Source organism: Panthera pardus, unplaced genomic scaffold, assembly GCF_024362965.1.
Source record: "Panthera pardus isolate Hobbes unplaced genomic scaffold, ASM2436296v1 HiC_scaffold_26, whole genome shotgun sequence".
Classification (NCBI taxonomy): domain Eukaryota; kingdom Metazoa; phylum Chordata; class Mammalia; order Carnivora; family Felidae; genus Panthera; species Panthera pardus.
This window is the reverse complement of record NW_026526832.1, coordinates 21,163,655-21,174,544: the sequence shown is the minus strand read 5'-3', so window position 1 is coordinate 21,174,544 and position 10,890 is coordinate 21,163,655. Positions and strand designations below refer to the sequence as shown.

The 10,890-nt window shown below is 52.7% G+C and overlaps 1 protein-coding gene across 1 annotated transcript in view; it reads right to left on the bottom strand.

Annotated features, from left to right (window-relative positions):
• Positions 1-1,956: 1,956 nt before the first annotated feature.
• Positions 1,957-10,890, bottom strand: part of DNMT3A (DNA methyltransferase 3 alpha) — a 99,752-nt gene continuing 90,818 nt past the window's right edge. The window contains exons 17-23 of the mRNA XM_053891084.1: positions 9,580-9,725; positions 8,724-8,814; positions 8,386-8,534; positions 7,277-7,362; positions 5,401-5,470; positions 4,451-4,569; positions 1,957-3,393 (exon numbers count right to left, since the gene is read on the bottom strand). Of these exons, the coding sequence (XP_053747059.1) occupies positions 3,252-3,393; positions 4,451-4,569; positions 5,401-5,470; positions 7,277-7,362; positions 8,386-8,534; positions 8,724-8,814; positions 9,580-9,725 (803 nt within the window). The 3' untranslated portion in view covers positions 1,957-3,251. The remainder of the gene's footprint in view (positions 3,394-4,450; positions 4,570-5,400; positions 5,471-7,276; positions 7,363-8,385; positions 8,535-8,723; positions 8,815-9,579; positions 9,726-10,890) is intronic.

Sequence of the window (10,890 nt, the reverse complement as noted above, 5' to 3'; positions counted from 1 at the left end):
GCCGAGAGAGCCGGTAAGTCTGTTTGCAGAAGGAAGGCCCGGAAGAGACGGTCCTGACGCTGGGGACTGCGAAGACCTTAGTGTTGGCCAGTGGGGGAGGGAGCACCTTGGACTGCCTGAGGCAGCCCTCCTCCCCACAGCCCTCCTGGAGTGGTGCTGGTGAACTCCAGGCCAGGAGGATGGAGCCCGGCTGGAGGAAGGGACGGGCAAGCACCACGATTTAGTACAGGGATTCCAACGAGGGAGGGGCGGACGGATCCCCCCTCCTAGCTGCTCCAGCCCCAGGGGGGCCCACCATCGCCACCTGCCACCGTGTCACAGAGCCGGCAGGAAGCAACTGGCTGTGATTTTAAAAACCAATCTGACAAGGAAATAGTAGCTTGAGGCCCAGGACCAAGCACCTCTAAAAGGAACAGGAGACCACGGCCACCAGCTGTGCGCGGACTCCTGAGCAACGAGCAAGGGATTCAAAGCCTTGGTTTAGTTTTGTCACCAATTATTAATTTGCTTTATTCAAATGATGAGTTTCACTGTCCCATTTTTTTTTTTTTTTTCCAATGGAAGCCCCCTTGGCCGAGACAGACCTGGATGTCAATTTTATTTTGGTTGGGGGAGAATAGGTAGGGGGAGTCGAGGGCTGACTTTACTGGTGCCTAGAGTTGCAGGTCAGTATCACAGGTTGCTAACAGAAGAATCTTTTGACATCACCAGGGGCAAAAGAGATAGAACGCTACCTGCTAGAGGAGAGCACCTGCGAAAATAAAACCTCCTCCTTTTCCTGCCTTCAGCACCTAGCAACTTCTGGGATTGACAGTCTACCTGCAATCAGGGCAACAGAGGTAAAGAGCTGCAGGGCCGACGCCACGAAGTCCTGAATCCTGGGGAGAAGGGCGCTGGGAGCCCCCTGGCTGTGTGTGTGTGTGTGTGTGTGTGTGTGTGCGTGCACGCATGCACGCGTCCATTCTGCATCGGTAGAATTCTGTTCCTGTGTATGCGTGTGGGATTGATTGATTGGCGTGGGGCTTGTCTGCAGTGGGACCCGAGGCTCAGCATCCTGAGCCCCCCTGCCCCGCTCCCCACTACATAATATTTCTTATACGTGACCCTATCTATGTATTTATATAGCGCCTATCACCGTAGGCCCTATCTTTCTAGGGATGCGAACTCGGGACCATGTGCTTGACAGCACACCTCCCAGCCCTGCCAGTCCCAGGAGGTGCCATCCCCCCTCCCATTATAAAATATATATCTCTATATGCCACATATCTACACCCCATCTATCCAGGCAAGCATCTGCCCATTGGGCCCTCACCCTGGAGCCACCAATGCTGTCCCTGCCTACCGCCAACGCCAGGCTGCCCGCCTCGGTAGGAGGTGTCAGTGCACTCGGGGGCTCCAGGTGCTGCTGGCTCCAACGAAGAGCACAGCTATCATCAGACCAAGTACTAGAAAAGAAATACACACCACTCCAATCATACACACGAGGAGAGAGATGGCCCGGTCCTCCCTCCAGCCCTGACACCCGGGACTCGAGAGGAGGGGAGTAGAAGAGAAGAGGGACGCGCCCGGAAGGCCGGCCTCGGGGACTCCTCTGGCCGCCTGGCTGTCGCTGCGCCCGGTGGCCCACCTGGCCCGAGGGGTGGGGAGCCAGGGCACCAGGGCCACCACTAACTTAGAAGCACCCTGCTCCCCGCACCTTGGTTTGAAACCGAAAGGGAGGGGGGTTGGGTTTTTGTTTTCTTAAAGAAAATCTGAAAACAAACATAATTATAACCAGAACCATAATAATAATTATAACAAAAGGTGTCATCAGCCTCCCAGTATAAAACTGCAGCCTTTGGAGATGACCAAAAACATCACATTCCAGGGGCCAGAAGCCGCCTTGTGCACAGAGGGTGGATGGTGAGGGCCTCATAAAAGAACACACAAAAGGCGACTTAGACAGGAAAGCACCAGTACGTTTTGTATGTTTTTTTATTTGCTCCAGGTGGGGTTTTAACTGTCACTTTCCCACACTCTGGATTATTTCTGATCCCACCACAAGGAGCCCTCGAATCGGCTAATGTGAGAAATTGGGAACGAAGACCCCTTATCCTGCCATCTTGCCGAGGGAGTCTCCTTTTTGAAAAAAAATCAAAAGGTTATTGCGTGAGCCTGGATGAATCCCACTCTTAGCTTTCCACGGTCCGACCACCTCGTCTCACCCCCTTTTTGGCAGGGAGAAGCGGGAGAACGCGGTTCCCAGAGTCTCCTCCCTCACCTTGTGAAAATACCAAGGGGAGAGCCCGCCATGGTTAACGATTCACCTTCAAGCTGCCTCCCTCCTCCATCCTCGGTTAAAACCCTTTGCACATAAGGCAATGTGGAAGCTGATGTTTTTACTCATCTCGCTGTTTTAAAGCACCATTATGAAGTCAGGTTGTACAGTAGTTAACAGTACCTTTTATATATATATCTCATATCTATCATATATATATAAACTGTAAACAAGAGGTAACAGCGGCTTCTAGAAACTGATTTTCTTCAAGGTTTCCTGTGTGGTAGGCACCTGAAATACTGTATAAAAGGGTCTTGTGTGTTCTGTCTCCCTGCTGCTAGTTGGGTTCTGTTTTGCATGACCAGGAATGGTGCTGGCAAGACAGCTCAGTGGCTGGGAGGGAATTCTGCCGCTGAGTGTCACTGTTTTCTGTCCCCTGCTTGTGCTCCTATCTGATCAGGCTAGAGACAACAACAAAAAAAGATATATAGTAAAAAAAAAAAAAAAAAAAAAAAAAAAAAAAAAAATCCAATATATAGATTTCTATAGAATTTCCTTTCTTCCTTCTCTCCCATCCTTCCTCTGCAAGGTATCGTTACTATGTCTTGTTACCGATTTTTGCTGCAATAAACCTTCTTGTTTCAGTCACAGCAAGAAACAAAAACCCAAACAAACAGAAAACCCCTCTGAAAAGAGTAGAAAACAAAAGGTTTGACCGAAAAAAAAAAGGGGGGGAGGGGAGGGGAGCTTGGTTTTGTTTTTAAATAGGACTGAAGATTAACATTGAAAAATCAGGAGATGATGTCCAACCCTTTTTGCAAAAGGCAAAGCCCTCCGGTATTTCCGCCTCTGTGGTTTTTGTTTTAAATTCCTTTTTCTCTTCTGGGTGCTGATACTTCTCTCCATCCTCATGTTGTTGGTGTTTTGTTGTGTTTTGTGTTTTTTGTTTGTTTGTTTAACTTTGTGTCACTACCTCGGTTTGCCCTCATGTCCCTTACACACAAGCAAAATATTCCTTCAGCGGAGCGAAGAGGTGGCGGATGACGGGCACACTCCATGACCGGCCCAGCAGTCTCTGCCTCGCCAAGCGGCTCATGTTGGAGACGTCGGTATAGTGGACAGGGAAGCCAAACACCCTAGAGACACAAGGCAGAAAGGGCAGGGGTCAATGTGGGCGTGGGCGAGTCTGCCAAATCTTCTGCCCTTCTTCACCAAGCACGACTCAGGCACCCAGCCACTTTCTGTGGACCTGAAGGAAAGTAAGATAATCGCTGTCCGAGAGGCGCCTCCCAGTACAAAGTTAGCATTTGTGAAAAACACCTCCGCCTGAGAGGATGGAGACACAGGCACGGCGGGTATGGAAGTCTATATACTTAAATGCACATCCCTAGGGCACGCCTGGGCGGCTCAGTCGGTTAAGCATCCGATTTTGACTCAGGTCGTGATCTCACAGCCTGTGAGTTCGAGCCCCGCGTCGGGCTCTGTGCTGACAGCTCAGAGCCTGGAGCCTGCTTCGGATTCTGTGTCTCCCTCTCTCTCTGCCCTTCCCCCATGCACGCGTGCTCTCTCTCTCTCTCTCTCTCTCTCTCTCAAAAATAATAAAAAATAAACATTTAGATAGATAAATACACCCCCCACCCCACCACCCCTGGTATCTTCTCCACAAGAGCAGACTCAACAAAGGAGTTGGACTCTTGCCTGAGTTCAGAAGCTTCAAGTTTCTGTTTGTTCTGTTCATTTGCGTAAATGGTCTCTCTGGCTAAGCTGCAGTTACACTGACACTGAAGAGGTAATCTAGCCCCAGAGTCTGGTTTGCACCAAATCAGAGTGCTGAGGCCGCGAGGCCTACCTTGGTCCCGCGCTGCCCCGGTGTGCAAAGTACCTACAACGAGCAGCACAAGTGGAGGAAGATCCTGCGGTTTAGCAGCTTGAGCAAGGACCTCTGGGAGCGAGCCAAGGCACCACGAACCGATTCCTAGACCCCTCTTACCCTGTGTGACCAACCTCACGATGCGCAGGAGTCCTCCCCAGGAACCTGCCCTGTCAGGAAACACTTGGGAGGACCCACTGCTCACAGGGTACCTGTGGAAGGTACGAGCCTGGCCGGAGGAGGCAGCGATCCCTCCTCCCTCACAGACAGCCACCGCTTCACCCCACACACCCCACGACACCAGCACCCGGCCTCGGTACTACCTTTCCATTTCAGTGCACCATAAGATGTCCTCTTTCTCGTTCATGAAGACGGGGAAATGCTGGTCTTTGCCCTGCTTTATGGAGTTCGACCTAGTAGTAATGGTCCTCACTTTGCTGAACTAGAAACAAGGAGAGGAAAAGAATGAGCACTCATCCGCCGGCTGTGCGTCTAACACATGTGCCAGGCCCTTGCCGGGACAGGCAAGTCCGACACTGACAAGTCAGGCCCGGTCCGTTCCGGTGGCCGGGGTGAGGCTCCGGCATGAGCCTCGGCAGATCCCACCGCCCTGCTCTTCGTCCCACTTTGAGGTCACCCGGCCATCCTTAGTCCAGTCCCGCTGGCCAAGGACTTGAGAAGTAGCAGCTCGAGCCCAGGACTGAACTTCCTAAGTCTTCTGAGAACTGGTTCTTGCACACGTGAAGTAACTTGCAGGCAAAAGGAAGCCAAACGACTCGGGAGCTCGGACACCTCTGGGGTCCCTGCAGAGTGTTGGCGAATGTCGGTGCCTGCTCTCGTGGGCCCTGACGCCTAGTGCACTCGCTCCAGGAGATTTCTCCAGAGAGAGATGCGGCTTCCACATCACAGGAGAGACGTGCGGTCCCGAAGGCTCGTGCAACAGGCCCTGGCCAAAAAGCTTAAAAGCCCGAGCGGATCCAGGGACTCTGGCAAAGACGTCTTATCGAGTGTCTGCTTCCCACAGGACCAGCAGGCGACGCTCAACGGATGCGCCGGAGACTCGGAAGGACTTCTGATCTCTCTCCTTGCCCTCCAAGCTGTCCCCCGGGCCCGCCCCTCTGGCCGGCTGGCTGCGTGACCCCGTGTCACCTCCCAAAGTGCATCCTCCACACTAGCTGTGGACACGGCCCCAGAGGCCACTCCGGCTCACCCCGCCCTCTCTGCCCCTCTCCCTGCCCCCCCCAGCAGACGGCTTTGGTGCCAGGGGGCTAACCTTGGCTATTCTGCCGTGCTCGAGACACTCCTGCAGCTCCAGCTTATCGTTCACAGTGGATGCCAACGGCCTAGGAGGCAGAAAGAGAAGGTAACGCCAGAGACCAGGAGAGCATCGGGGACGCGCCGGGCGGCCGTGATTCACACGGAGAAGGAAAAGAGGGCTGAGGTCACCCGCACACGTTGTGACCCCCTTCAAACACCCCCCAAACACAGGCACACACACTGCAGCCATCCCAGGACAGTGCGGCAAGTATTAATCCTTAAAGGGAAGTTCCACAGTGGTCTCAATCCACAAATAAGCAGGTAACACCTGCCCCAAAGAAGGAAAACCCAATCGCTCTTGTCAGTTATCTTTAAATATACTGAGCTTTCAAAGTATCTGTCAGGCTTTGGGGGTGACCAAAGGTTCTGTATCTTGACTATGGTGACGGTTTCCATGGGTGTGTATGCTGGATGAAATTCATCCAAGTGTGCACCTTAAATGTATAGTTAAAAAGGCCTACGTTCTTGCACAGTCCCCAGAAGACTAAAATTCCGTGACATTCAATGTGTCACTTCTCACAGGGCAGAGCAGATCACTGAACATCACCTTCGGCGCTGACCTTTTCTGACCTTTCAGAATACTTAGTGAAGGTTTCCCATGGCAGTCTACCACCTCAGCGTGGGACCCACAGGGACCCACGGCCTGAGTGGGCGCCTCCAGCCTCTGCCCTGTTCACGCACACACTCACTCTACTTGGTCCCTTGTGGTACCTCTGGTCCTCCTCGAAGGTCAGAGTTCTAGAATTTTAGAGTCGGAAGAAGCAAGTGAGAATAATCCCACAGGACCAAGATCCGTGAGGAGACACTGAGTTCGTGGCTCCATGAAACACCGGATTGTGTAATCCAGTCTGCCCTTCCAGTACACATACGTCTTGGGAGCTGAGGAGGGCACTGAAACAGTTTTCAGGCCAGCTCTCCTCCTGACCCATCTCCTCCCATCAATAAGCCCTCACAAAAGACAGCAAGCAGTTTTGCGACATGGGTAGGAGACGAGGGATGTTCCTACAACTTCACGCTAATGGATGAGAGGAAGAGGAGAAGACTGAGGCCAGGTTAGACGATGTTTCTGATTTATAGATATAGCAAGGTATATAATCCACTCTTAGAACATTCTGGAAAAGAAAAAAAGAACATCCTGGAAAATATTTCCCTACATAACAGATATCTAGATTGGGTGGGTCTCACTCTGCTCTTAAACAGACTCTCAACCAGAATTCCTTTCTCCTCATAGGCCTTTTTAGAATGCATTTATTCCACTGAAGAAATGAAGTTGCCTTCATGAACATCTGGACATTAAAATCTCTACCTATGTAACCTAAACAAAGAACATCCTTCCAACAAAGGACCTGAAGCTAACAAAGTGTGGGGATGACAAGCGAAGCTGGACCCTCTAAGCTGCCCAGTGTTGCTTCGAGGGTCCCTCTCCTGGAGCAGATGTGGCCCAGGTGTGGGCACCACTCCTTCCCATCCCACATCCACCCTCCGTGGCTTCACCTAGAAGACTAAGGACAAGCGCAGTCTGGATCCATCACCGACGTGGGAGCGCAAACTATGTAGCTCAGCAGCATGGGGATTCTCCTTTTGTGTAAAGGGTGCACTTTCAAAGGTCTTATTTCAGCCATTAGTTTCTGATTTCTCAGGCAAGTATTTTCTATGCCCTGACTCGCCTTCTCCCTCAAGGAGAAGGAAACAGAGAAAAACATGGCAGAGTGGCAAGCTGGTCAGCAGGGGTGGCTGCCCAAGAGGGCCCCTCAGTGACCTCTTCCTCCTTGGCCTGAGCTGCCTGTCCACACCAACCCGCAGCCACCCCAGACCCGGGCTCTCTCACCAACCTGTTCATACCAGGAAGGTTCCCCCAGAAGTAGCGGGCCCTGTGTGCAGCTGACACTTCTTTGGCATCAATCATCACAGGGTTGGACTACAAAACAGGAGAAAGATTAAAGATGAGCAACAGAGGAAAATCAGAGTGCGCCAGGAAATTTTGCTAGTTTTAGAGCCTTACAGCCTCAAAGGCGCTTACTCCTCTCTCAGGAAGCCACACAGTGGAACAGCCTGAAGCCTCTAGGAAAAGCCAGAATGGAACCCAGCCACATTCCACATGCTCTCATTAGAACATTCTAGACCACTGCAGTCCAACTGAACACCCTGTGATGACGGAAATGTTTTCTGTCTGCCCTGTTCAATGGAGTAGCTGCAGGTGGCTAACGAGTACTTGAAATGAGGTTAGAGCGACTGAGGAATTTTAATGTCAATTTAAATACCACGCGTGGCTGATGGCTACCCTATTGGACTACATACCTCTAGCTCACCCAGAGGCTCTGAGTAAGAAAGTTCCAATGAGTGTGGATGCGTTCACTGTGTGTCCAGATTATGAGCCAAACAGACGCTTGCGCTTAACGTAAGAACACCGAGCGGGAGCACGGGCTCGAGCTCCCAGACTGCCCACCCCAAGAATGCCTCTGGCCACAGAGATCCTGAGTGCACGGCTCCAGCCGGCTCAGAGCTGAGCTGGGACCCACGGTAAGCCATGTTTTTTCCTTCTCAGATGCCACAGGGCATCTGTCGTGGTGCCAGGGAGTGAGGGCAAGCCATTCTGGTTGGGGAAAATTGATCTGGCCATCTCAAAGGTTCCCCCAGTGAAGCACCACACAGAACCCCAACTCTAGGAGTCTGGCACCCCACCTGACTTAGGAACAGTCCTTCAAGCCCTGAGGCCCACACCCACATACTACCTCTTAGAGTGAGACCACAGGTTCTTTCCAGGGTCGGCTTCTAGCAATGTTTCCTCCCTAAATGGGAAGCCCTGAGCTTCCCAAACAGGCCCCTTGCAAAGCAGAAGTCACCAGTCCCCAGCTCCACAATGCAGATGAGACAGGGATAAAGCAGCAGTCCAAGGTAGAAGCCATTAGTGAGCTGGCCAAACCAAGGTTGCTGGCTATACCTCGAGAAATCGCGAGATGTCCCTCTTGTCACTAACGCCCATGGCCACCACATTCTCAAAGAGCCAGAAGAAGGGGCGATCATCTCCCTCCTTGGGCCGCGCATCATGCAGGAGGCGGTAGAACTCAAAGAAGAGCCGGCCAGTGCCCTCTGAGAGGTCGGAAGAGAAAGCCATCAGCTGGGGCTGTCTGCATGAGACAGTGGTGTGGCTCGGGCACAGGGAGGGCAAGGGAGGACAGGGTCATTGGGAGTAGCTGTCCCAGGGCAGAAATATCCAAGTAGGAAACCTACGTGCGGAAGCACCAGCTCAGAAGGTGGAGGGGTGAGCACGGCACCTACCGTAGAGTCCTTTACGGGCAGGGTTGACGATGGAGAGATCATTGCAAGGACTGCCCCCAATCACCAGATCGAACGGGCCCCACTCCTGGATCTGGGAGGATAAAGGTAACGTGATGGCCTGATGTCCGGGGACAGAGGCAGAAAGGAAGAAATTATCTGTGAATCTGGCAAAAAAGTGCTTTGGCATGGGAGACAGGAGACCCAGCTGCTTGGTATGCTCACTACATACGTTCGTATCTAATACCACATATATGCCCCCCTCCCCCAAACACACACACACAGCCCCATGGGCACTGAGGCTCTCTGAGCTCAGTTTCCTAAACAAAGGGATTCAACCGGATAATCTCTGAGGCCAGCAGGGAAACAGCGTGCTCCTGACAGGAAAAGCAGCCACTTAGAGGGAAGGCAGTCCGGGCTGGGCAGCTGCATCTGAGGGTACTTTGTGCTCTGCACATTTTGGACAGGGTATCTGGGCCATCTGAACACCCTCCAAATGCCCTTGGGGATCCCCGAGGGCCTGCAGTTTCAGGGGTAGAGCTAGATAACTGGAAAGACAAAGGGTCACTTGGGCAAGACGCTGCCAGAGCCCCCCAGAAATGGAGGCTGGTAAAGCTGTTGCCAAAAGTATTAGAAAAACGGGAACCAAGGCGCTCTAGTAAAAAGGCCCTGAAAAGCTAGCTGGGGGCTGCCCATCTTCCTCTGCAGACAGGAGGAAAACGGAAGAGGAGAAGAGGCTGGGGAAAAGGACAAAGGAAAAGAGCAAATGAACAGAATGCAAGGGGGCGCTGCCGCCCCCCCAGGAGCAAAGCGCAAGGGACGCAGAGAAGGCGGGACGGGTCCCACTGCGCTGACATACATGCTTCTGTGTGACGCTGCGGACGTCCCCGACGTACATGATCTTCCCCTGGTGCCGCACCATGCCCACTGTGATGGAGTCCTCACACACCTCGGAAGCGATGTAGCGGTCCACCTGAATGCCCAAGTCCTTCAGCACCAGAAGCCCTGTGCCAGCCAGCAAAAGGCACGGTCACTGGGTCTCCTTCGCAGCACCCTGGTCTTCGCAGGGGGCTCTCTGGCTGGCTAGACACATGGGTCAGCAACAGGCCTGAACCCTACCCTGCCCGGTAAGCTGCAGGATCCTTCTGGACCTCTGTCATGCCTACTTTGGCATGAGCAAAAAGGCAGTCAAGAGCAGACAACAGATGGTTTTCAGGACCAGAGAGAATAGCAGGTGACTTTTGGGGAGGCCTCTTCTTTGCTGTTTCTACATCCTGCATATACTAGCCTTCCTCACCCCTCACCCATGGCCTCCTGCTGCAATTCTACCCAGCCTCCAAGACTCAACATAAATGCCACCTGCTCTACAAGGTTTCGCCAACACCCCCCACCCCCCACCCCGCAGCCCCCTGGAAGCACCTCCCTGCCCCTGGAAGCCCCTAGCACTCTGCGTCTCTCCCCAACTCATTACAACGGTGTGTATTTCTAATTCAGCAGTTAGGCTGCAAAGGGTCTTCAGGACAGAGGAGTCTCATTTGTGTTTCCTCCTGAGCGAGCTACACTCACTTTCTTACCACGATCCCTCCACAAATGCCTGCTAATTGAGGGCAAGGAAACAATTAGAACAGACCCTGAGAGCTTCCGGAGAAACAGCATCATCTCCACTGCTCAACAGGCCTCCCCACCAAGGAGCATTTACAGCCTGTTGGGGTGTGACGTGGTTCCAGAAGGCCTCAAGGTTCTGGCCTGGGAAACCAAGGCTGTAAATTAACTTCTCCACGTTCACCTAATACCAACGTGGAGCTGAGCACATAAGCATCTGGCCCGGGATGCTACCCCACCCTGGCCCTCTGACAGCCCGTCTCCCTCTGGTCACAAGTTCTGAAGAGGGTTGTTCCTTTCTTAAGAACTGAGAAGCCGGGGCACCTGGGTGGCTTCGTCAGTTGGGTGTCCGATTTCGGCTCAGGTCACGATCTCACAGTTTGTGGGTTTGAGCCCCGCGTCGGGCTCTGGGCTGACAGCTCAGAGCCTGGAACCTGTTTCAGATTCATGGTCTTCCTCTCTCTCTACCCCTCTCCCACTAGCACTCTGTCTCTCTCTCTCTCTCTCTCAAAAACAAACAAACATTAAAAAAAAAACAAAACTGAAAAGCCCTCAGGGCACCTGGGTG